The following is a 26,847-nucleotide window of genomic DNA, read 5'->3' as shown; positions in this document are numbered from 1 at the left end:
GTATATATATATATGTATATATTATATATCTATGAAAGCGAAAATTGTGGAAACTTAACACACATCATCAGTATGCAGATCCATAAGCAACTGTGTGTAAGCACGAGCAGCATTTCGTAAATTCGCACAATCAATCGGCAAGTGGTCACCGTTGTATCGTTCGCAATAAAAGTCTATGATAAGCAACGCATATGAAACTAACAGTTTATTAAGAGCCGCGTCAACGTTTGGACCGTAAAAAAAGGAAGCAAATTGCATTTTTTTTCTCTTTTTTTTTTTCTGAAAACAAATTCAAATAACCACCAACTTCTTTAAAGCAAAAAATAAATCAAAATATATAAATTGCACTTGACTCGATGGATGGATTAATCGACAAAACTAGTTTTTTATAATACGATTTAATTGACTTAATTAGCGTTACACCAGCTGTTACACCTGCTATTGCTGCTGTTGCTGTTCTTTTGCTTTTTCTATGCCGTTTAGTCAAGATTGAAAATATTTGAAAGTGTGTTTTTTCGCTTATTTAAAACAAAAAAAAAAAAAAAAAAAAAAAAAAACGCCATTTTAAAGAATTTCCACAATTATAAAGAAAAACATAAGCGCAAGCTAATAATAATAATAATAATAACAATTAATATATAATTGTAAACGAAATGTGTTCCCATTTTATTACAATATCTTTGCATGTAATGTTATTTTTAAGTCTCGGTTACGGCTTAAACACAATCGTAAGAACAATTGAATATAATGCCGTCACGGAGAAAATGCAAACATTGAATGAGACAATCGATGGTCCAATATCGCCTCCGCAAAGATCATTATATCAAAATCAACGACGTTTTCTCTTAAGCGCTATTGTTATTGTTTTGGGTGTTGTTGGCAATTTTTTAGCTTTGGTCATTTTGGCGCGCAAAAAAGCCACTAAGCATAGCAAGTATACCTTTATGTTGCGGTAAGTCAACTCAACACATTTAATTCATTCATATATATATATATATATGTATATATATTAATATATATAATTTTTAATAAATTATTGTAAATAAATAAACAAAAAAATAATAATAATAATTAACAAGTTAACAATAATAGAGATAAATAAATTGAGTTAGTACTAAATATTAAGTTAATATGAGTAAAAATTGAATGAAAGAGATTAACGAATTTTGATCTCCTATAATCTCACTATATACTATATAATATACTCGACTATATTGATAAATATATATGTGTATGTATGTAATCGTGAAATGCCAACTACTTTTTTTTTTCTTTTTTTTTTTTTTTAATTAAATAAACTTCAAGGAAACTTCTATCATATACGCTAGAAGTGTAATGAACTCCATCACAAAATTATGCCAATGACTGAATATCTTTCCTAAGCAATGATTATTTATAATTAAATCTATAGCGCACTTAACTAACCATCATTCAAATGAATTATGCATATTATAGGTCTATTAAATTTTTTTTTTTTTTTTCTTTTTTTTGAGCTAAAAGCCAATATTTATTCACAGCGTTCATATTCGATAGACTGTCACTGTCGGTAACTTTATTTCTCTTCCACTTCACTTAACAGCATTTTAAGTCTCAAATCTGACAATTATTATTACAAACTTTTCAATACTAAACAAATCGTAAGTGATTGCCTTGTATCTAAATCTAAGTTAATATCGGTTGGAAAACCGCGAACGAAACCAATCATTACACTAGTACGCTAAATAACATTTCACGATTACAAGATTTTCAAAATATATTTGTACGTTTATGTCGGAAGAAGATCGAACTTGACAGGGGAGCAAATTTTGCCAAAATATCTCGTAAACACCCCGTTGAAGGCAAAAACTGCATGGAAAGCCCATGGACCAGCCCAGTTTTAAAATGTGTCGCTCTTGGTACTGCATAAATGCGCTCAAACTTAATATACTTTGTATCACAAGTTGTATAAAACTAGATATATATATATATATATATATACATATATATATACATAAACATATATTATTATTATTATTTTAATTTTAGACTAAAAAAAGAGACATTGAGCACTAGCAACACAGGCTATCGGCTCATAAACATATATATATATATATATATATGTATATGTATCTTATCTTAAATCAAATGAGAAATTTAGTATCCTTCGTGCCTATCAAAATATATAGTAAAATGCTTCCCCCTTGTTCTCCAAGTTACATAATAGCCGCTATTAGGCATTTTAAAGACCTAATATAAGTGGATAGAACATCACATAGGATAGCATAACATAGTCGCAACTACCAAGACGGTGTTAGCGCATTCGATCTTCAGTAAAGTTTTCCGATGCTTGCGTGTAGCTATAGTGAGTACTCAGCCGTTAAAGGCATTACCGACATTACCGATCGGGCACGCGACTACTAAGCAGCGGCCCTTACTTCCTTACTTCCTACCCCTTTCTTGTTTCCGACTTTTTTGCTGTCCATCACCGTATACACGTAGAAAAAAATGGCAAAATGGATCTCATTTTTCATGGTTCTTAGTCAATATTCGTCCATAACAGTAATTTGGCATGAAAATTAACCGTAGCGAAAACGTATCGCATAGGTGCTATGCCTTATTCCCAATGAAAACTAAGGCTGCATATACTTGTAATAAAAGCGAACTTGTAATCTTCTCTTATGAAAATTCGCCTATGACAGTAATTTGTTATAAAACTTAGCTATAACACCCTAACTTAGCTATTTGCACCGTACTTCACACATGATAACTATCCATCTTTTTATGGCTTTCACTTTTCACATTTTAGGGCTTTGTGGCGAAAGTACATAAAATGAGAAATTTTTTGAGATGAGAATTAATTGTTATAAATTTGAAGCATTTTAAGCTCACTGCCACAGAAGGATTTTCATAGGAAGTGTGCCTTAAAGTATAAAAATAATTTATACAACTTTTGTACATTATTATGAAAACTAATAAATAATTATACTAAGCGGAGGGCTAAAGGATATATAAATTTGTCAGCGGTTTTTTTCATAAAACATTTGTTGAGAAGTGAGACTAGAGGACACTTTAAGCAAATCCAAAAAAAACATATTTGGAAGAGTCTTCGATTCATAGATTGTAGGAGTAAAATGAACTGGATTGAATGTATGACCGAGTACTCGCTGTCTGGCATGAATATATGCCTATTTTGCAATATTTCTCTTTGTTCAACAATTCTTACTAAAGTTCTTCGGTATACAGGACGTTGTTTTTTTTTTTTTTTTTTATTTTCTTGTTCATTTTCCAATCCTTTATAAACTGTACTCACAAGACTTATCTCAAGTCTTATCACGCAGCAGGTTGTATACTTAATTAGTTCAAATATATACATACATATACGCATGTAATGCAATATAAATATAAAATTTCCAAGTATAAGATATGCGATATATTCATTCAATAAATATATCGCTTAAAATAATATTTTAAGTAATAATCTATTTCGCTAGAATACAAATGTGTGCAATTGTTTCGATGACAATAAGCAGTAATCAAAAGAAACATTATCGTCATTCTTCTATTAACTCATTTCAGTTAAAAAATCTCGCTTGAACGAGCGACAAAAACGATTTATATTTTTTAGCAAATATTTGCATAATTTTTATACATATTTACTTTTCTAAATTGTACTTAAGAAAAATTTATTACATTATAATAAAAATTAACGGCGATTCGCCATTACTAAGAAAATTTTCATAGAGCGAAATTTAATAAAAAATTACAGAAACAATTACAATTAATTTAAGTAAAAAAATTCGCTAAACCGTTCAATAAATTTAGCGTTTTTTAAATTCAAGAATTTAGCTAACGCCAAGTATTAGTCTCGGCCATCGTTCCAAGAAATTTGTATTTGTTGTTTTGGCATCGTAAAGGGAGCAGGATCTGTGCAATCTGGTGCAAAACTAGTGCGTCATTCTATCTATTCACAAAATGCCCCGACGGTATTGTTCTCTAAAATGAAGCACTGTTCGATTGATCTTAATGCATAGGCTTCAGCTCGCTCGGCAAATGCCCCACAGCACGTTAGCTCGCTAAACCTAGTATATTATTAAATGACTAAATTTAAATCTTTCACCAATAGTTAAATAGTCTATAAAGCGTTCCTACGCAAAGGCCATCTAAAGTTGTTGAGGATCATTAAACTAAATCTATGAAAAGCACAATACACTTAATCATATCTCGTCTATCGGATATCTATTAAAAGAACGACTGAAAATTGAACTAAATGGATTGGAATATCTTCAAATTAGACATCTTCATGTCCGGAAAGTTATCTTCCGATAAAACTCTATTAACAATACATTATATTATGTAAGAGAAAAAACTTCATGGCATTTATCATCATTCAATTCCATTCCATTAGATACTCTTTATCAAACCGATTATCTGCCCTTTTTTTCTGATTATTCCGTCTATTGAACGCTAATACTATTGAAATTCGGAGCTGACCGTAATGCGTTTCTCTAGCCTATTTTGAAGCCAGCTTCACACAATCAAGATAATTCTGTACAGAATGACCGACCACAAGGTAATCGGACGGACGCAGACAGTTCCAAGTTATAGAGTGAACGGTTCATAACTTCTTGCAATTGTGGATAGAACCATTCAAATTTATGTGAAAATGAATGTTTTTTAATCGCATCGAAGATGTGAACAGTAGAGTTTGAGATTCGTAGCCTCACACGATGCAAGGTTTTTTGAAAAAATCTTGCTTTAACTGGCCGGTATCCGAGTTTTATCACAGTTTGTGCAGTTTAATGTGTGCTACTTCTCACCGACCGATATCAATCAGATGAAAATTCCATGCAGTAAAAGTGTCATCTGATAATTCATATTGTAATCAAATGTTGAACTTCTCTTGGTATCCTGCTTTATGCAAATGATTCAAAACTATGTTGAAGACATCTTCTAATTCCGCACAACTACCATTAGGTGAAATGAGCGAGTTTTCCTAAATTTTTATTGAAAAATTTCATCGATTTCATCAACGATTTGTAATGCGAAGGATGGCGTTTCTTTAATATCGACGTTTCCAGAGGAAAGACGAGTTAACGAGTTCATAAACGCCACGAATTTTTTCACAAGTCCGCGAAGCGTGCTCGCTCCGATCGAAGTGATATTGAAAAAGTAGACCGCATTTTTGCAGAATTTTTCCTCATTTTCAAAACGCATTTAATAACTTTTAACTCAGTAAAAAAAAAAATGTCTGTCCCCTTTATTTATTACGAGGATGCGTTAATTTTGATAGTTTTCTTGACTTGGAAAAGGCGTTTGTTTTGTTTAAAATTGTTACAATGACGATATCATGTCGAAAAAATTTGTATTGGTTTGGCAGCGATCCACCACCCCCACCCACCAATTTTTTTGCACTGCATCAATTTTGCGAAGCCACGTGTCAGCCAAGCTACACTGCACCGATCTGAGGAGGTAGTAATGAGGTGAAAGCCTCCTTCTAGGCTGTTCTTTGTCATTGGCATCGAAATCACTACTACTTACTTAAACCGTTGTGTCTCCAAATTCAATTTAGCCAACCAAGTAACCATCAATCAATGCATAATTGTACGCACACATCCGACAAAAGCGCTTATACAACATTCTAGTTGTTACCCTTGTAAGATAAATTTGAAAGCACAATCGATAATTTGGATGTAATGAAGTAGCGTCACTGTAAGCTTCTGAACGTGTTTAAAATGGGTTTCGGCAGCACATATTTTCAAATCAAACAACAACAAATATTGAATATCATAAATGCAATTTTGAAAGTTCGATGGTTGGCGTCTGCGTACGGTGAATATATCAATAGTGTTGGAAAATGGAAAACCGTTATCTTATATAGAGAAAGATCAACGCCATCGAAATTCAATCGTTATGTACTCGAATATTTACCATTTCTTTATTATTTTTACCCGTTGAAATCAAAACTTTTACAAAAACACCTAAAATCTATCTGGGACGACTACCCATCCGGCCTTTCACATGGACAATAGAATCACATATTATTGAAATTTGGAAAATCGTTAGAAAGGTAGTACGTATCCAAAGTAAATGAATATGAAAATTATTGAATGAAATTTGATCATTTTTCGAACCTTCTTCGCAGATAAATTTTCTTACAAAGGCTTAAGCCTTTACATACAAGACCAGATCTAAGTTTGGCAATTTTGTAGTGAAAGTTATGCCAAACGCTAAACGCCAAAAATTGGATTAGATTCGCTCAGTCTTCTACCATCACCGCTCCAGCCATAAGAGTTTTCATGAAAAGATAATTGCATTTTTTTTGTTTATTTTATATAAAAAAAAAAAAAAAAAAAAAAGAATTGCATTCAAGTAGATTGTGCTGGCGATATTTAATCGATCAATCTTAACCGATAGATATATTTTAACTTGTTCTTTGCTTGTTCTTACCTTACGTATTTTCAGCTGTGAAGTTTGCACTTCAAGCTCTCGACATGACTAAAGTCGCACAAAATTCAAAACTCATTGATATAGTGAATGGAATGTTGTAAGTAGAACAAAAATAATTTTCAGCAATAAATGTAAAAGTATTTGCATTAAAACAAAGAATGTTTGGAATTTCCGAAAAACCATTTGAACGTAACAGAAAACAAAAAAAAAAAACAAAAATAACCACAAATTCTATGTATACATATATTTTCGTATATTTTCTTCCTCAATAAGAGTAAATCAATGCAATTTGTATGCCAACCATTGTTTATTTACTGACTTCATATAATCGCTGATGCATATTAATTCGCATTAATAGGTGTTTAGCGGTAATAATAAATCCCATTAATATTAAATGAAAACATTCGGGATAATAATCAGCGATGCGCACACCTATTTTTTAAATCATCATTGGCTACAGTCTACATCTAAAGAAAACGACGAGTTTTATGCATTTTCTCTAAACCATAATACTTAACGGATGCTGGATGAATTTATATAAATTATTATTAATTATTTTCAAAATATTTGCAGTAAATATATTTAAAAGCAAAAATCAAATATTAAAGAATATTTTCATTTTATATATGTTATAGCACACGATTCCTTCACTTCGATTGATTCAGACCAATGCCTATGACTAATACAGTATTAACAACATATACAAACCTATCATATATTCTCTTATTATTACTAATAATCTTAAAGGAATTGTCTTATATTGAGCTAGATCTAGTACATTGACAGTGAAATGGCCGTAAAGCATTCTTAACCATTCTTCAGCTGAAGTAGGAATTTATAATTGCGGTGATTCTTCCAAACTCTGACAGGTCGGTATATTCCATTTGCATAAAATACATTATTACATCCGCAAGTTTAAAAGGAGCAAGAATCTATCGTTAATCGAGGCGTAACTCTAACTCGTTTTAGACAGATCTAATCGCCCGCCTTCCCTTTTCTCTTTTTCGATTTTTGAAGCTTTCAAAATCAGCAAAATTTATCAAACTGCCAGAGCTAATAATAACTAATACGTGTACTTTACTCAAAATCATTTTCAATTGCCGTCGTCGCCAGGAATGGGCATCTTATGGGGATCTTATATTAGCCTGGCAAGGCTAAAGTAAAAGCCTCTCTACTTTTGATACCCTACAACGCCGGCCTGAGTGGCCGAAGGCGAGGAATCTTGACTAGCAACTCAATGGTCGTGGGTTCGAATCTCAAGTGCGGTAGAGTTTTCAATAAAAGCCGATCGCCTTAGATGCTAGTGCTTTAACAGTTTAGTCTTAAAATTTATTTCTCTGGCGAAATAAATAATAATAATAATAATAATAATAATACCCTACACCATTTGTGATAAAGGGTATATTTACTTAGAGCGGACGTATGTAACAAGCAAAAGGTCTTACGATAGACTCATCTTGTATTATATCGAGCGATTCAGCATCATAATTTGAATTGATCTAACCATGTCTGTCCGTCTGATGTTTGTCCATGTACATTTGTGTTCAAGCTACAGATCGCAATTTTTCATATATTTTGATGAAATTTGGTAGAGTGACATGTTTTGATCCAGAGACGAACGCTATTGAAAATGGTTGAGTTCGGTGCACTTTTTCAACCACTTCCTATATAATGTGCTATTCTGAAGAGTCGTTATAAGAAAGAAAAAAAATTACGATTTTCAAAATTTTTTGACAAAAATGACTAAGTAGTAGTATTTTTGAACCCTCTCTCATATAACGAAAACTGAAGTTCATACGACAAAAAAATATAATTTTCAATGAGTCATGATGCAAATCATATCATAATAGTAATTCACAACATAATAAAATTGATTGCACTAAATTTGAATTATCTCGGCCTAATCTTTGAATCCTATCCTAATAAGGATTTTCACGAAAATTTGGATTTTTTTAGACCAGAAAAATCTAAGTTTTAATATGTGGTGATGAATATTGATCCGTAATGATAATTTCATAAAAAAAATAAGAATTTTGCTAGCGAGTGTGGTGTAGGGAATTTAACGGTCGCCCTTGCCCGACTATATTGTCCTTACTGGTTCTACCTATATTGAGGACATAAACGGCCCAAGCTAAACCAAACTAATTCAAATCACAAATTTATTAAGAACTCTGATGACGAATGATGAGATCCACATAACCCTACATAGCTCCATAGCTTCGACTCAAAGGACATCATTCTTTAAAGCACTGATTTTAAATAATGATTGATACCAATTACGATATATTCTTGATCTCCGCGAATAATTTGTGAAATCGTTTCTTTTGTTCTGCGTGCCATATGTTTAATCAAGCCGTTAAAGCTTTGTTTAAAAATTCAAACTTGGTTTTAAATTCGGAACTTAAAAAAAGGCCGGTTTATAATTTTTTTAATTTTGAGTAAATTGATTTTAAAACACTGCAAAACATATTCTTTAAATCTGTCGATTCTGTCGAATCTGAAATTTTTTCTTAATAAAATCTCCACCAAATTGGGAAATATGTAAATCGGATCTGCGGCTGTTTTGCGATCATCGAAATACCTTGTATATGCAAGATGGAGCCAAGCCGATGAAGGTGACTTTTGTCAATATCTGAAATGTGCTCTCGTACCATACACAAATATCGTATAATTTGAAATATAATATAGGCATGGAGCGATATAGGCGTGTGATATATTGACTGAACAAATGCACAAATTGTACATAGAAGGAAGATATATTGAAAAAATGTCTCCGAATCAAATATAACAAATATAATTTTATAATTTTTTATAATTTTTTAATTTTTTTTTGTTTTTTTTTATTTCTTGCAGTTGTTTATCCACCAACAATTTCATTGGTTTACTGGGCATGCTAAGCACGTTAGTGTTAAAAATTTATTTGCCGCAAGATGTTTTTAAGCAATACATTAAATGGGATTGCGTCGGTAAAGTAATCTGGCGATTTTTTGGTTTAAGTTCCGGTTGTATAGCAGCCGTTATGGCTATTGAACGTTGGATGGCATTGGCCAGACCATTTATCTATCATAAGGTATTTATTTTTTAATAAGCGAATCGTTACATTACAGTTATAAAAATTAATTTTTAGCACATCACATATGAACTGGTGCGTAAAACTATCAAATCGTTGATATTATTGGCGATAATAATAACATTTTTGCCATTCTTTGGTTTCGGAGCTTATGTAGACGATAGCGATCCAACGAATATCAAATGTTTACGTTATCGCGACGCCGACGGTTTTTGGAATAAAACTTATTCAGTATTGTTTATGATGTTCGGTAAGCTATACCATTAAAATTATTCGACTAAAACCTATTACAGACACTTTGTATGAGGCGCCTACAAACGCTCTTCAGAGAGATTATAGGAACATTTATGTGCCCTTCCTGATATTCCTGATAAACAATTGATTCAAGCACATAACGTTACCACACGTTACTGCTTATAAATTTTCCATTTACATCTATTGAAATTTTCCAATTTTTTAGCTGTCGTGACCGTGTTATCAAGCAAGATACGCTAAACTAAAATTTATATTCCATTTTTGTTAGTTTATCTACTAGCGCCAAGACAATTATGACTAACGTAGTCCAGATAAAGAATAAATGCACTTTCTAAGAACTCTAACACGTATTTCCAGGTGATTGACCTTTGAAGAAACATAAAGAAAGTTAAAAAGAGATTGAAAATTAAAGTCTTTGATATATGCAATTTAACTGAATATAGTTATTTGGATATATTAAATTGATGCGGACATACGTGACACTTGGAAGGTTTTCAAATAGACTGATCTTTTATTATATCGATCGGATCATTTTCTGGATCGATTTAAGCTTGTCTGCTGATGTATTATTGCGTTCAACAATTTACAATTTACAAGCATATTTTAAGATATTTTTGATGAAATTTGTTACACTAACGTGCTTTAGCCCAAGACCGATCGTATTGAAAATGGTACGCATCGGTCTACTTTCCGTATAATGCCATATCTTGAACATAATATGGAAAAAAATTGCAATTTTCAAAATTTTTCGACAAAAGTCGCTCAATAAATTGATATGAAAAATCTAATTCGGCTGGAATAATTTTTACAGCCCCCCCCCCGCATGTAACCGTTTCTAAAATAAGTTTCTGAGAAGGTCCGTCTAAGTTTTAATACTTCATAATAAAAATTAATTCGTAAGAGTAAATTGACAAAGAAGTCAACCTTACCGAATTTGGACCACGTAGGCTAATTTTTTGAACACCATCGCAATGTCAGGATATATAAACTTTTATATGCCAAAAATCCCTTTTTTGATGAAAATTTTTTTAAGATACTTAATACAAGTATAAGTACATCACGTAAGTGATCCAAATTTAAACTTTAACATGGATATTTTCCTTGGTCCGCAATCCATAGAAGGTTTACTTTGTATTTTTATGACCCATCTGAACTGTATCAGGCGAAGTTGTGTAGGGTATCTAATGGTCCTTATAATAAATAAAATATTTCAGCGATTCCGATCGTTAAGCAATTGAAAAGCATTAATTTCGCACTAGCTACCTTATTATTCCCCCCCCCCCCCCCCTCGCCATCCCACCCCACATAATTATTTTTCTTGCTTTTTTATGTATGCATAAAAAGTTGTTTGTTGTTTTAATTTTTAAAAATATTTCGCAGGCACGTTGCTTTGTGTAGTTATAGTCGCCTGTAATTTATTTGTTACACGCGTGCTATGTTTTATTGGTCGAAGTCGTACAACCAAACGTTACATGTCCTACGATATGGTAAATCGCAGTGAAAAGAGTTCTACGGTCCATATTGATGGAGAAAGTTCGAGTGGTACATCATTATATCAGCATCATCAACATCCCGATGGTGGTAGTCGTAATGGCACTCAAAATTCACATTATCCTCACACCAATAACGTGACATTAACGGCAGCAGCATCACCTGATGAAATTAAATTTGCCAAATTAATGTTGTTTTTAAGCATTTCATTCGTTATATGCTGGATGCCCCAAATGGTAGGTACAGACAGAGTAAATTATAAAATTCTTATCAATTATTAAACAATTGAAATCCAATCCATGATGTTTTTGCACCCATCCGCATTTATAGAAGTATGCTACTGTTGCTATTGCCTTTGTAATATCTGACGATATGCATTAGTAAGATTTTCGTATTTGATCAGTGTGAGGAACCCCTTTGTCTATCATGTTGTGCTGTTACTTTCAAAGTTCCCAATACCCAGATAAATAATTTGAATTCAGCCGCGTCACAAATCTTATAAAATATATTCAGTAGAATCGCTCAATGATAGATACACGAACGTTACCATAATGTATTGATGGGTTCTTCGCTTTGATACAAACTGATGTGGGGTATTAAAAATTCGGCTTAAGCCGAATATCGCGGCTTCCATCTTGTCTCTTCCCTTGTGTCCCGTTACAATATTTGTATACCAGTTTGCTTTCATTTCTATAACCATCAACGAAGGATGAGGGGCATATTTAGTCTGGCAAAGCATTTGTAACGCCCATAGGGAAGTGTATATATTCTTAATCAATATCAACATCCGAATCTATTTAGACATGTCCATCTGTCCCACTTTTGTAAACATTCTAATAGCCGTAAAAATGAAGTCAATCGAGATCGAATTTGGCAGCAACATTGGAAAATGAGCCAAATCTGTCGAAGGACCTGCCCACAATCCTACGTAAAGTGAGGAGAGATTTCAAAAGGTATCAAGAATCGGCGCTTCCCTCATTACTTACAACCTATAGCAGGTAAATCTGCTAAAATTTGACCGCATATTGGGCTGGCGATACTGTAGAACCTATACTGTAGTGTTCTAATTTTTTTTTTTTTTTTTTTTTTTTAACTTTTATAGCGCATAAAAGCAAGTTCAAAAGCTCCATAAAGTATATAAATTCTTGGCCAGTTTCAAATTCGGAATGTACTTGGAAATGCATGTCTGTCCATATACGAAACTGTGTAATATCTGCGCGAAAATGAAAATCTTGCCTAAAAAATTAACAAAGAAATTTGAGAATGACCCGAACCGATCAAAGGACCCATCTATAAAGCCCAGACGTTTATGTAGTAAAAACTGGGAACATCTTTGCTATCCGTGCTTTTTGCTTGCTAGTCATAAAGCACAACACATAAAATTCAATTTTTATTCTAAAAATAGCCAAAAACCAACCGCGTCCATCCACTATTATAGAGTATGTAAATTTGGTTCTTTTCGGTAATTTTTTTTTTTTTTTTTTTTTAAATCACGCTGATGAGTGCAAAAGATTCGATCACGACTGAATGTAATTTTCTTGCTTAAATAATTTTTAATTTTCTTACACTTTCCTACAGATTGCTATACCGATGGCTATTGTACGGAATCGTGTACCAAAAGCACATCCATTCTTTTTAATAGCGGACATGTTGATGGCTTTGCATTTCACCTCCGATCCCTATGTATATGTATTAAGTCGTACCAAACACTCATATATATTAGGCTGCCTTAAACGTTGGCGTACTGGCTTGAAACGTTCGCAAAGTGATCAAAGTCGCCTACGTACAACCATTGAACAGCATACCTTAGATTGTGGTCTCAATTAAGATTTGAATTCAACGCTTTAAGCATTAATTAGGCCGATTTATATGTACTTATGACGTGTGCACGTATGAAAGAAAGTGCGTAACTATTAAATGAACCTTCGCATATAATGGCTTCTTTCTTTTTTCAATAATTGTTTTCTGCTCCTTTTTTTTTTTTTTTTTTTTGTTTTCTTCTCTTACGCTCATGTGACCTCATTCAATATTAACTAAAATCTAACTCGCATTATTTTCAATATATATATATATATACGGGAATATGAGTGTGTAAATGTGGATTAAATTGTACTTATAACGCGATTAATTACTTTAAATTCTAATGCATTAAAAAATAATTTAAACTATTTTAATGGAATTTGATTTTCAAATAATTATTGATTTATTTTCTATTTTATTTAAAAAGAAAGGTACTTACGTATTAACGCCACCGTAATATATTATTATTAAAAAAAAAATTATTAAAATATTATTATTAATATTATTATTATTATTACATTATATTTAGAAGCCAAAAAAAACTTTTCTTAAAAGTTTAAAAGTTTGCTTTTTATTGGTTTTCTTTTTTGCCGCGGTGGTGTTAATACGTAAGTACCAAAAGAAAAATACCAAAGAAACTAAATTAACACATACTACCAAAATTTCGTTTTAGTATATGTGATGTGTATTCATTTAATATATATATATATATATATATATATATATACACTTTCAGTTAAATGCACATTTGAAAAAGAATAAAATTTGTTCGCGTTCGCATGTAAGATGAAAACTTTTTTGAATTTAAATTATATTTGTGTGATAATATAATATACGAATGTGTTTGTATATATAATATTTATAAAGATATTTTAATATATATTAGTATGTTAAAGTAAATAATAAATAAAATATAGATATACGATATATGTATATGATAAAGAAAGGTATATATATTAAAGAATTTACTGTGGAGAAATGGGCGTGAGGAAAATTTTTCCAACTTCGTTTTTATAGTAATGCAAATATATTCGCAACAGTAGCCGGCTAAAAAGCCGGCGCTCGCGGATTCAAATTGTAGCACGTTCGAGTATATTGCCGTCATAGCTCAAGACATAACATTTACCGATTAGAATACACACATACTACTAGGCTGTGGCCACCACCTAATTGCTTTCCCCCTCCTCATTTCTGTGTGACCGTCACCGTTTTACGCGGATATGAGACGTCCCGTCCCTTGAGTAATTAGTAATATGAAAACAAACGAATAAAATAATAAGTAAGTATATTGCATGCGACCGTGACCAAATTTTTTTTTGTATCCATCACTAGTATCCTAAAAAGAACAGAATAAGTAAAAGAACTACATTTTCATGCTGTGTAATAAAGAGTGGGCGTGGCTGGTTTTTTCTGTTTTCAAAGTAAAAGTTATTGTCCTTGGAAAAGTTTAACTCGCTTTCATATTCTCTTATGTTCGCTAACGGGAGCACGTTTTCCAAAAAAAAACCAAAAAGTTGGGCACGCGAGATATGCTTAGGTGAATTCCAAAATTAAACCTGACCCAGAAACTATAATTTACGACTAATAAGTAAAAAACCAATTTTTTATTCCTTTTTAAAAAGCGACTAGCACCATAGGTGTCCTTTCCAATACCAATCTGCGTGCAAGAACTTCCAAGGCTTCTGAAAGATCTCAAATCGATAGCTTTACTTTCACAGACAGACAGAAGATTGTTTACAACAGACGCGTAGACGGACATACGGACACACTTCAATCGATTCAAAAAATGTCTCTGAAGAGTGGGCTTATCTCTAAGCCTGCTTAATATTAATTATATGCATATAAATTTAATATATCCTATTCAAGAATATAATGACCTTGAAACTTTCACTTTCTCCACAAGTTTCACTTTTACTTACCTATTTATAAAAGCAACGAACAACAAAACCAATAACCTCCCGCCACTTACGAAATCCACCCTAAATATCGGCCAAAGCTTTCACACTCTTCTCCAGAATTGCAATGGAACGCCGGCATGGCTAGAGCAAGTATATTCGATGGCATAGGTGATATCATTCTAATTACACCGTCGGAGTACAAAGCCAAAAATCCTTGAGCACAAGCCTGCGATCGAATATCAGTTAATCTCGCTGGCGAGAAAAAGATAACTTAAAAATGTTCATCGCGCGTATGGGTCGAATATAAATTTATCTTGTTTCCGAGGAAAACCTTAAAAATTTTTATCGCGTCTCTAAGACGTTTAACCCTTTGGCCTACACAATATTTGCCGATTTGCACGAGCCATAGTAAACGAGAAGATCAGTCGAGCGCCGTGCCCTGCATCTGTCGGGCCAGCTGGCGCAACAGCGTCTATGCTTTATAAGATTTGCATATATCGGTGAACCAAAAGGAATTGATTGTGAAATAATAAATCATATTTGGAAGCACAAATTACTACGAGCCAGACTCGTGCTTTTCTCTTGTGACACAATTTCTTTACCGCGAGTTAGACTTGTGTGGTATAGGCCCAAAGGGTTAATCGTAAAATGTCAGCGAATCGCATTTATTGTGCGCCACACATTCCGAAGCATATCTGGGAAAATGACGGCGGAAAATAATCTCTTGTGAAAAACGCTTTAACCATACGTCTCAATCTATCGGAAGTAGCGATCAAATCAAAGCTGCCAATCACCACCGATCAACATGCAGCGTTATATACGCTCCCTGATAATAGCTTTGCCGAGATAGCATCAATTTTTATGAAGATAATAATAAACAAAGATCTCCAGCCCTCCCTCCCGGCAGCTTGCGAGATTATAAAATGAAATAAAAAACTCTTGAATTATTTTTATATTTATTTGTATTATTTAATATTATAAGTTATGTCGTCTATTAAATTAATGCATTCTTACAGAGCAACAACACGAAAATTGTTAGTTTTGTTTGGTTTTGTGTCTGTCATTAATTGATTAATTCTTTTTTTTTTTTTTTTTTTTTGTTTTATAAATTATCCATTAATGTGAAGTAATTAAATATGCTTTGTATGATATATATATATATATATATATATATGCATGCTTGTGGATGCATGCTGTATATACATATATATGTATATATGTGTGTAATGTACATACTGTATGTATACAAAATGCCCAAAGACTTACTGTCATAGTCCATGATCCAATTTCAAATAGCGCATTATGCTTCGCTGCTCGTACTCTTTTAAATTGTTGTTGTAATTTTGTTTACTTAAAAAATGTTATGCTGCATTCTAGATATGCATATATAAGGGGGCAAGGAATGGATGATGAGTTTTAAAAATGAATAAACGAATGAATGAACGAATGAAAGGAATACAATATTATGTTTACTATATGATTATGTATGTGTGTGTATGTAGTATGTAGTAAGGTGTGCTTTTATGTCTGTTTAGGTAATTACGTTCCTTTAATAAAAAAAAAAAAAAAAAAAAAAAAACCAAGAAAAAAATTAAAGAGAAAGAAATTATAAAATTGTATTTTAATGAATGTTTCATTTTAATTGATGATTGATGTTGACGGGACGCATATATCAAGTATTTAATAACGATTATAACGACCACGTCCACGATTTCGCGGCGTGCCCTTGACATTGCCAGCACGCGTGTTGGCAGGTGCTGGTTTCTTCGTTGCCGAATTATCAGTAGCTGGTGTAACTGATGCTGGTGCAGCAGCTGCAGCCACTTTAACTGGCGTTTTAACCGGTTCCGGCTTTGGTGGTTCCTTAACTGGTTCTGGTTCCGGTTCAGGCTGTGGTTCTGGCTCTGGTTCCTTTTGGGGTTCTGGCTCAGGTTCAACCTCTTGCTCCTGTTCTTCTTCTTGAGCTTCCATCTCTTCGCCATTTTCTTCCGCATCAACAATCTCGTCACCTTCAGCACCTTCGCCATTTTCAACCATTTCAACATCCTCATCATCGCCGGTAGCCTCGGATGGATCATATAATTCGCCTTCGCCACCTTCCTCTCCTTCACCCTCTCCATCACCTTCAACCTCACCTTCGCCTTCGCCATCAACATTATCGCCGTCACCATTTGCAGCCTCAGCTTCTTCCAACTTGCGCTTCTTGCGTTCGTTTTCTTCGATAGCAGCAGCTGCGCGCTTCTGAGCAATCTTAGTGTCGCTTGCTTTTTCATTAATGAATTTCAAAAAGTTGCGATGATGAGTAACAGTGCGTGAATGGACTTCTACAGTCTTTTCAGTATCAAAGAACTTGCCGCACAAAGAGCATTCGTAGCACTCAAGTTTCGTAATAAGATTGACTCCAACTGGGCGGCTCCAGTTATATTTCGGCAAGCGATTATCAACTTCAGTCGGTATTTCGTCGCCCTCTTTATAATCAAGAATGCAATCGTCGGGGTCCACAGGCAAAGCTACTTCCTCCTCTTCCTCTTGAGTTTCATTCAAATCATCACCTTCTTTAGTTTCATCAACATCTTCGTCATTTTCCTTCTTTACCTCGACCTCGGCATCTTCACCTTCGGCGCCCTCCTCGCCCTCTTTCTTAACATCAGTACCATCACCTTCCTTTTTAATAGGAATCCGCTTTCTCCTCTTTTGGGGAGGGCGTACATCTTTCAATTCCTCCTCTTCAGTTAGAATTGGTAAAGTCTGGCGTTTACGTTCGCCAACCTTGGTATTCTTTTCAGCTGCCTTTCTCAAATGTTCGGCCGATAACAAATGCGAATCGTAATCGATACGTGTAGCGAATTCCTTATTGCACTCAATACATTTAGGATGCAAAAATTTCTTTAACTGCAAGTGACCCTCCGACTTTCGATGAGCCGAAATATGACCGTGAAAGTTCAAATCGCACATGGTGCAATAATCCAATTGCCGTTGCTTGCTTTTGCCCATGCGCTTCAAGCGATCTAATTCAATCGATTTCAATTGTTCGGCAATTTTAGCCTCCTGCCGTATCATATTTGCCTTTAAGCGGTAACTTTCCTCGATACCCTCACGCATCATCAGATGCGTACGACCTTTGATATGGTTTTCGAAAGAATTTGCATCCCACATATGTTTCTTACACAGATGGCAATAGAACATATCGTTCGGTACATTGGCGTAAGGAGACTCCTTGCTGCGCATTTATGTATATATGTATTGTATTGTATGGGATTTATATATTTTGTTGGTGGATAGAATAAATGTATGAACGGAATAGAAAAGAAATGCAAGAAAACCGTTAGATATATTTTTAAAAAGATAAGCACATAAAAAAAAAAATAAAAAGATTGATTCTTCTTAATTATACTTTCCTTTTATGAAGTTTTCTTTTCTTTTTTTTTTAGTTTAACTTTTTTTTTTTCTTTTTCATTTTTCTTTTTAATGTAAATTAATGTTTGAAATATTGGTTTGCAAGGGGGAATATTTTAAAAATGTTATTACCATAAAACCTAAAGGATTACCCCTACTAAGTAGTACCACAAAGCAACAAATTCTGATTGACAAGCTCGATTAGCAAGGCAAGCGTAGTAAAAGTAGAAACGATGGCCGGCCGGCCGGCCCAGCACAACATACAACTGTCTACGGAATAGAATGGTTTTAACAGCACAGATTTTTTTTTTATTTCCTAGAGATTTACATTTCTAAATGTGTTGTTATTCTTGTTGTTGTTGTTGTTGTTGTTGAATCTATATTTTAATCGTGAAAGTGATGGTCACAATAATGTACTAATATCATCTGCTGTACATTTGCATTCACTGTTCTGATGCATTCGATGAAGTAGTCGCATGCATTATTTATAAGTACATTTGATTTTCTGTTTAATACTATATATAAAAGTTGAATATTTAAATGAGTGGTAAGTGGTAAGTGGTAAGTGGTGAGTGGTGCGCGGTGCGGTGCGGTGCAGTTTCGCAAATACAACCATTCAAAAACAATGATAACATTCAACGGATAGATAAATAGATGGATGGATACGAGTCACTAATGTTTAAACGAGTCGTGAAAAGGCTCAGAGGGTAAAATTTTCTTAACTATTAAATTTCCTATCTACTCCTAGCTGCATATAGATTAGCTGATGAAATTGGTGACACCACCACTCTTTGCCGGCCGATCGATCTCTCTCGTTTTATCTAGAAAAATAAAAGAAGCAATGTTTAGCTTGTACGATCGGATCATAGATGAACGATCGTTATGTTAGCAATGGCATTTTGCTTACAAACTTCATGTTAATTAAACGCATGTTGCTTTGTTTGGCGGTAATCGTATTAAATAAAAAGCGCCGTTAAGGAATGATATAAAACTACCTCCTACATAAATAGGCATTTATAGCAATTTCTCAAGGAACGAATGCAAAGGTTTTCTCAGTTAAACAAAACATTTTTTTTTTGTTCTTCTAAACATTATTTCAAACACGTATTACTCTTATAGGAAATCAATACAACTATTATTATATTTCTATACCCATCACCATCATCGCAAACTGATAGCATGCGCATTATTGCCCCTATATAATTATATAGGTCATAAATTTGGAGTTTCTTAGCCGCCAGTCGATTCACACCCTTGAAATTAGATCATTTTTAAGGTCACTTCGATTACTTTTGAAAATAATTCTAAAATTCTAAAGTTCAGGCGTCCGCCCGGGTGGATCCTTCATATGAAAATTGGAAAAATTTGCATTGACGCCAATTTACAACGACCACAATAAATCGACTAAAGATATTAAAAACTCTCCCTTTTTCGCTGTTCAAAGCCACGTAAATATTCCCATCATGTCAATTGATTTGTTTACGTGAGTCAATCGGAGAACAATCGCATGTTGAAAAAGAAGCCTTTTAAGAAAACTTTCTTTCGGCATACTGCGATGCTGAGGAGAGCCAGGCAAGAAAATATACCCCCTGTAGACACGAGTATTGGTTGCGATCTGAATCTGTGAAACTATATTCTATTCCATCGATTGGATTCAATTTTTATGTGGTTTGATCGTTGGGTAAAATTGACTTTTTTAACGGACAAAGTGTGAATCATTTTTTAGTTCAGCATAATAAATAGAAAATACTGATGTAGTAAAGCGGGCTTGAAAACACCTTCCGAGACGAGACATGATTCGAGTATGAAGTGATGAACACAACAACAAATGCAAGTCGGTAAAAAAAAATCAGACCAGAAAAGTTAATACACTGGGGGACTGTGCCGATCGAAGGGACACAAGCTGGTCGCTCTCTTCAAAGCTTATTATACAACTCATGGCTGTCTCCGATGATGCTCCGCGTGCTATACTCATTGCACTGATGGGTATAAAAATATTACAAATGATAGATAAAATATAAATAATCGGTTAAAAACGAATTCACTTTTCATCTTAATTCGAATATTTTTTAAAAATCGTTAACAATGTAAAGATACTGAAAAATTGAATTAAATAAAAATTTTTATCTATACTGAAAATTTAGAACGAATCAGAGAACCTGTTTAATTAGAATTACCCCTTCAAAAAACAAACCAATCAGCAAACAATTCATGAAATGTATAAAAGTTATTTATTTACAACAGCGCTACCAACATTGATTTGTTTTCTTAGCAAAAAAAAAAAAAAAAAAAAAAAAAAAAAAAAAAAAAAAACATATATATACATATACATATATATATATATTCAAAAAAAAAAAAAAAAAAGTCAAATTGGAAACAAAATAAAATAAAAATTCTCAATATATAATAAACAAACGAAAAAGTGTATAAAGGAAAGAAAGAAAGAGAAAAAAAAAAAAAAAAAAAAATAGGAAAACCAAAAAAAGAAAAATACATTATTCTGAATGAAGAACTTAAATCTCAGGAGCTCACATACAAGCAAACGTTTGCGCGCCACACCTCTAGAAGAACGCAAATCCCCTTTGCGGGGTTGATATAGGTAGTAGAGGTATATAGGTAGTTAAATAGGTGGTAATGTAATAAGAATAAAACTTTTTCTTCTTCTAACACATCGTGTACTTGAAATAAATTGAAATTATATGAAATACAACATATCATCTCATTACTTATCTAATATATATAATATATATATATATATATATTACTTCGATACTATAGTTATTATTTATTATTAAAGTAGGTGGAAAGAAAAATTAATATTGAATTGAAATTTTTGGTATACTGAAAATTGAATTGGTTTGAAGTTTTTAATTGGCTTACCTCTCAGCTTTCTTATCGCCAGAAGCGGAATCCTTCTTTTTACTATTGTTGGCATTTTTAGCCAAAAGCTTTTTAGCACGATCGAAGGCATTCTGTTTGCGAATGCCGCCACCAGCGCCCGATTTTTGGGCTGATTTAGCCCCCCCACCAGCACGATTTGAATTGAAGCTTCCTTGTGCGCGACGATTGTTAAGGCGATTGCCAGGACCACCACCACGATTGACCATCTTCTCATACGAAATTACATATATTACATATATATTTTTAAAATATGTTTCAACGTTTTTCAACAACAGATTTGCGAATAAGAATTTTAAGAAAAGTGTACATTTTTGTTTTATTGATTGATTTTGTTTTTATTAATAATTATTGATTGGTTGTTGTTGTAATATGAATTTTTATACACAATTTTTGACGAACGACGACGTGAACACAGCATTGCATATTAGCATTATTTCATTGTAAGGAGAATTTTTCAAATTGTTTGTTTTATATTACATTTTGTGATTTCATCGACAAACAGTAAATTATACGTTTGAAGAGTGGTGGTAGATAGGTGGTATTCGTTTCACATATAAATGTAATCGGCAGATAATTTTTCACATTTTTTTGTGTATATATAGATTTGTTTTGTTTTTTGCAAAGTCATAATAATTAAGTAGTGGTCAAATCGTATTGAACGGTGGTTTTCGAAAGACAATCATCATCAAAAGTGGTTAAAGTTTTGAAAAATTTGAGGTTATGATAATATAGTAGGTATGGCGTGTGGCAGAAAGTTTTCGAAATTTGTACATTTTACAAATTTTTTTCCAAATTTTAATATATTTTCGATTGTTTTTTTTGCGTTTTTTTTTGCGTTATTTATTTTATATATATTTTATTTTTGTCATTATATTGTATTTTGATTTGAGAAACAAAAAAAAAAAAACGTTGAGATATTAAACCGTAGAGAAGAAACCCAATTATCATTAGGCACAAGCAAGCAGTCAATCATTGAATGAACGAAGAAGTTGTCATTTATGAAGTAGCAATCAATCGATCAATCAATCAATCAAACAAATCAACGTGTGATTGAGCACATAATTCGGTTGCATGTAGTAGCGATTTGTGGTGGTAATTAATTCAGTAGTAGTAGTTGTTGCACACCAGTTGACACCAGCACAGGATTTATTGTTTATTATAAGAATCGTCACAGATTCAATATTGTTCGTATATATTGTATATATGCATAGTACAGGCATTGCACGTATATATGCGTACGTATTATTATGCATTCGTGCGTGGTTGTTTTCAGGTTTTTATTTTGTGCGTTCACAAATACAAAAACCAAACATTGATATCAATCAATCAATCAATCAATATATCGTGTGCATACGGTTTTGGATTTGAAATTGTTGTTTGGCAAAGTAGTTTGAGCACAGTCACCCGCACCACCATCGCACACAAATATGTTGTGTTTTTTGTTTTCGATTTTATTTATTTATTTTTTTTTGCATTGTTTTATTTTTGGTGTTTTTAGAAGTTTTCATATAAAAAGCATGTACATACATAGATGAGACGGATGGTGATGGCAACAACAACAATAAAAATACAACAACGATAATAACAACCAGAGGCATTTTTCGAATGCATTGTACGCATGTGTGGACATCATGGCCACATATTGCAAGTTGATGACGGTTGTTATTGACATGAAAGGTAGACCAGTGCACACAAATCCAGAAAGTAACCCACACATACACATAACGTTTGCGGTTACAAACAATAGTGTTGTGTTTTTTTTTTACATTTTTTTGGTGTTTTAGTTTGGGCAGAAGATTTATTTATTGCAAATGTTTTATATAACATTTGATTTGCAACAGACAAATTTTTTGGTTTTTGATTTTTGAAAAATTGGAAAAGAGAGAGAGAGAATAAAATAAAAACAATTTTTAATTAGAAATTTTCATGTCTGGGAGAAACTATTCAGAAATAAAATGTTTTCTTGTTCTAAATATCGCAAATAGAGTAAAAAGATTCTAAATGACTAGAAGATATGCATAATTACACACAAGTTGAAAAAAAATAGATCAAATTTTTTTGCTTGACTTTCCTACTTTTATCTTATAAAAAAAAAAAAAAAGATTTTTTTTTTTGTAATACCTCTTACACGCTATTTGAGAAAATCATAAAAACGCATTTGTACAAATTTAAAAACCACACCTAAAAAAGGACTTGGTTTCATCTGTACAATAAATATAAATCAATTTTATAGCAGAAAGGAAAATTAAAAAGTAATCGAAATTAAGAGAATAGTTACCCATCCCTAAATAAATATATAATAAAATATTAAATTAAATTAAGCTACAGTATCAAGTTGATGTTAACTGTCGAAAATCTTTTGTCGATGAATAGTGATCTTTGGGTTAGTTTTTCAAGTTGTCTCGTTTTTTCTCAACAATGGATTTATTTGTACTTTTTCATAAAGCATTTCCATCATCAGGTTTGTTTGATTCTGCAAAATTGCTTATCAACATCCAAAATATTTTCATTTCTTACTGTCGATGGAGTAAAAATGGTATTTAAGAATAGCAAAAAATTATTGAATGTATGCATATGAAGTTGTATTAATAGAAAGCCAATGCCAAGACTGGTTTACAAAATTGCTTTCCGACAATTTCGATATTGAAGATGTACTACATTCTAGAGATCGATAAAAGGTGATGAAGACAAAATAAAGGGTTTAATTGAGGCAAACCGACGATTAACATCACGAAGAGATTACATTTATCGAACCGTCAATAATAATATATTTCTACACTAGAAAAAATGAGTGTTTCATTTTGACACTCACAAAAAAAGGGCACAAAAGGACTTTCCGAACACCCCAATACACACGCAATTTGATTTGTTTGGAAAATTTGTTGAAATTGTTTGGCCTGTAAATTTAAGCTTTTGTCGAATGTCAAACAACCCTCATCCAACATCATATATTTTTGGAAAAAATCGCAAAATCTCTGAAATACTTGCTCTATAAACAGCTTGATGGAATAAAAAGTATGAAAGAATTTCCTTCTCGTTACATTTATTAGAAACAGGTGCTTTCTCTAAATTCAAACCCATAGCTAATGTCATTCGGAGGAAAACAAACTTCCTAAAAGGACATTTTTATTACATCCACAGTGAAAAATCTTCGACAAGTTATACATATGCTTATTACTGTAAAGCAACCTAGCTTTTATTTTATAAATTAAGTTTACGAAAAAAAAGATTAAAAAAATGAAAACATATTTAAACGAAAACACAAATAAATACTTATGTATTAAATATAAAATAAAACTAAGAACATATAGATAAAAATATTTTGTACTTACCGGACCGCCGCGTTGACCACGGTTTCCCATGTTACCGCCGCGTGGCAAATCTAACAACGAGGGCGGATTTTGATTGCGGAATAAATTATTCAGCAGATTATTAGCCAAATTAATAGCTTGGGCATTCATTTGACCACCACCGCCTTGTCTCATGTTAGCTCCTCCAAAATTCGCTCCAGGATTTTGACCTTCCCATGGTGACATATTCATATTGCCACCCATGCCGCCACGATTAGTATTGCCCATTGGCCCACCATAGTTATTGCCGAAACTACGGTTACGGTTTTGATTACGAAAAGCCATTTTATTTATATTCAAACACTGCAAATATTAAAAAATTTGTAAAATTTCTGACTGAAACTAATGTTTGCGGTGCAAAGATGTTTGCCTATTTGTTTTAGAAATTATAGAACTTTCACATTTCGTTAAATTGTAATTGTAAACTCCAGGAATATTTACAAACGGTATTTCTTAAATTTTAAACATTTCTTCTCAATAAAAAAAATGCAGACAACTTACTTCAAATGTGAGGAATTCAGAATGAAAATTATATTTTGTATGTACACTAAAATCTACACAACTCTGGGCTTTACTTTTGTGAAAATAAATAAAAGTTCTAAAACAAACGAGTAAATAGCATACATGCTTTCGAAAGCAGCAAAGATATAAACAGCGAATTGTTTTCTAACAGGCTTACGAAAAAATGCATCACTGCGCATACGATACAATATATATGAAATTTCACATTTAACAAAAAATGTCCAATACGAAATGAAACCATAGTTTAAAATATCTAAAATCAAAACATACTTCAAAGCCGTAGTATTTATACGAGTCAAGGACGATTTATGCACCTTTGTTCAGAAATATTAAAATGATGTGAAATGATTTGCCGAACGAAGTAAATATCTCGGATTGGTAAACTTAAAACCAAGGCATGTATGCACGTATGCTTACTCAGTTTTGACGCCACCCAAATACTGCTACGTTTTTAAATATGTTTAGATTTACACTTGCAATGAAAACTCATGAAAAGTAGTAGCCGGTTTTTCGTTGTTGCGAGATTGATGGTTCATTTCTAATTTCTTATCCTACAGAGGCATACGATTTATATGGAACATTTCAGTGAAATTGATGAGCAAAATTGCGCTCCTTTAGCTATGACATGTTAGGTCCCTTTCTCATATTATGTAGTTTTAGAACTAATATACAGGCAACATACCTTGCTATTACGAAACAAAAATGTTCTTTATAGTTATGGTTGACAGATTATTTTAAGTAGACTTAATTGTCACGAAAAACAGAAGAAGAAACAGATTCTAAGAATCACTTTCATATGGATGTTTTTTTGCTTTTAACTCTCACACTATAAAAAGCTTTATCTGTAACCATGGCAAAAGAGAAACGTGGTGCTCATGAATAAAACTAGCGACACTTGGAAAAAAAAACAAAATGGCGCAAATATACATACACAAAATTTTAGATATATATTTTACTGACGCATACCGCACATTCAGAACCGGCCTACTAAAATCAATTAATTTAGGAAAGGAAAAGCCCGTGGTTGAAACATGAAGAAAATCCCAAGGATTTCACTGAAACTATTTAAATAGAATGCCCGCTTACCACATGCATAACTGTACCTCTTAAGAAAGTCTTTATATTACATATGCATGTAAAAAAACATATTTTAGAAATGCTAAAATCAAACGAATTGACGCATACATACAAATGAGCTACGACTAAGGTTTTCATTAATTTACTTAAAAGAAAAAAAATGGAGAATAACTAATTTAAGAAATGCGCATTTTTTTATGAAATTTATTTATTAATACTTTTACGTACCTTTTGCTTATTTTTTTAATCACGCTTTATATTATTTTAATCAAATGTCTATAACACTGTTTTATATTACTTCTCAAGTGTAGCAATTTTCTGCAAAAATACTTTTTTTTTGTTAAGGGAAAAGAAGAACTACAGACAGCGCAGCAACACAATCTCACTCAACGAACAAATATTGATTGACTCGTGAAAAAATTTTTCACTTTGCTTGGTTGTTCTCTCTCGACGAAAACTAAGAGCAAAAGACAGAGTTGTTTCACCTTATCAATGCGTGTGCATTTGAAATTTCTTGCAGAGATGACATATGAGTTTGGTATGGCGTTTGACTTAATGTCCATTGAAGGATACCTTAACTTTTTTCCGCATGTCAGTGCTATCAGGTATTGTTTTTTTTTTTTTTTTGTTGACTAACTCTCATTTTAACAAACAATGTGAT

General features: G+C 32.7%; 2 protein-coding genes across 4 annotated transcripts; one reads left to right on the top strand and one right to left on the bottom strand.

Moving 5' to 3' along the window:
• The first annotated feature begins 634 nt into the window (after nt 1-634).
• Nucleotides 635-13,418, top strand: LOC119631698 (prostaglandin D2 receptor). Its single transcript, XM_038024134.1, has 5 exons — nt 635-952; nt 9,280-9,496; nt 9,554-9,746; nt 11,132-11,478; nt 12,821-13,418. The coding sequence occupies exons 1-5, from the start codon at nt 654-656 to the stop codon at nt 13,067-13,069; spliced, it is 1,305 nt and encodes a 434-aa protein (XP_037880062.1). The 5' UTR covers nt 635-653; the 3' UTR covers nt 13,070-13,418.
• A 2,600-nt stretch (nt 13,419-16,018) lies between these two features.
• On the bottom strand, nt 16,019-26,588 carry LOC119645107 (zinc finger protein on ecdysone puffs). Of its 3 annotated transcripts, XM_038045015.1 has the most exons (4): nt 26,415-26,582; nt 24,570-24,890; nt 21,217-21,443; nt 16,019-18,160 (listed from the first exon to the last, which is right to left on the bottom strand). In XM_038045015.1, the coding sequence occupies exons 2-4, from the start codon at nt 24,870-24,872 to the stop codon at nt 16,621-16,623; spliced, it is 2,070 nt and encodes a 689-aa protein (XP_037900943.1). In that variant the 5' UTR covers nt 24,873-24,890; nt 26,415-26,582; the 3' UTR covers nt 16,019-16,620. The 3 variants fall into 3 exon arrangements, with proteins under 3 accessions (XP_037900943.1, XP_037900945.1, XP_037900944.1); XM_038045017.1 differs by lacking the exon at nt 21,217-21,443 and having other exon boundaries at nt 18,011-18,160; nt 26,415-26,588; XM_038045016.1 differs by lacking the exons at nt 16,019-18,160; nt 21,217-21,443 and adding an exon at nt 18,167-19,157 and having other exon boundaries at nt 26,415-26,588.
• Nucleotides 26,589-26,847: the final 259 nt, after the last annotated feature.

The sequence above is a fragment of the Glossina fuscipes genome, unplaced genomic scaffold (genome assembly GCF_014805625.2).
Source record: "Glossina fuscipes isolate IAEA_lab_2018 unplaced genomic scaffold, Yale_Gfus_2 1, whole genome shotgun sequence".
Taxonomy (NCBI): Eukaryota; Metazoa; Arthropoda; class Insecta; order Diptera; family Glossinidae; genus Glossina; species Glossina fuscipes.
This window is presented reverse-complemented; position numbering and strand designations above follow the sequence as displayed.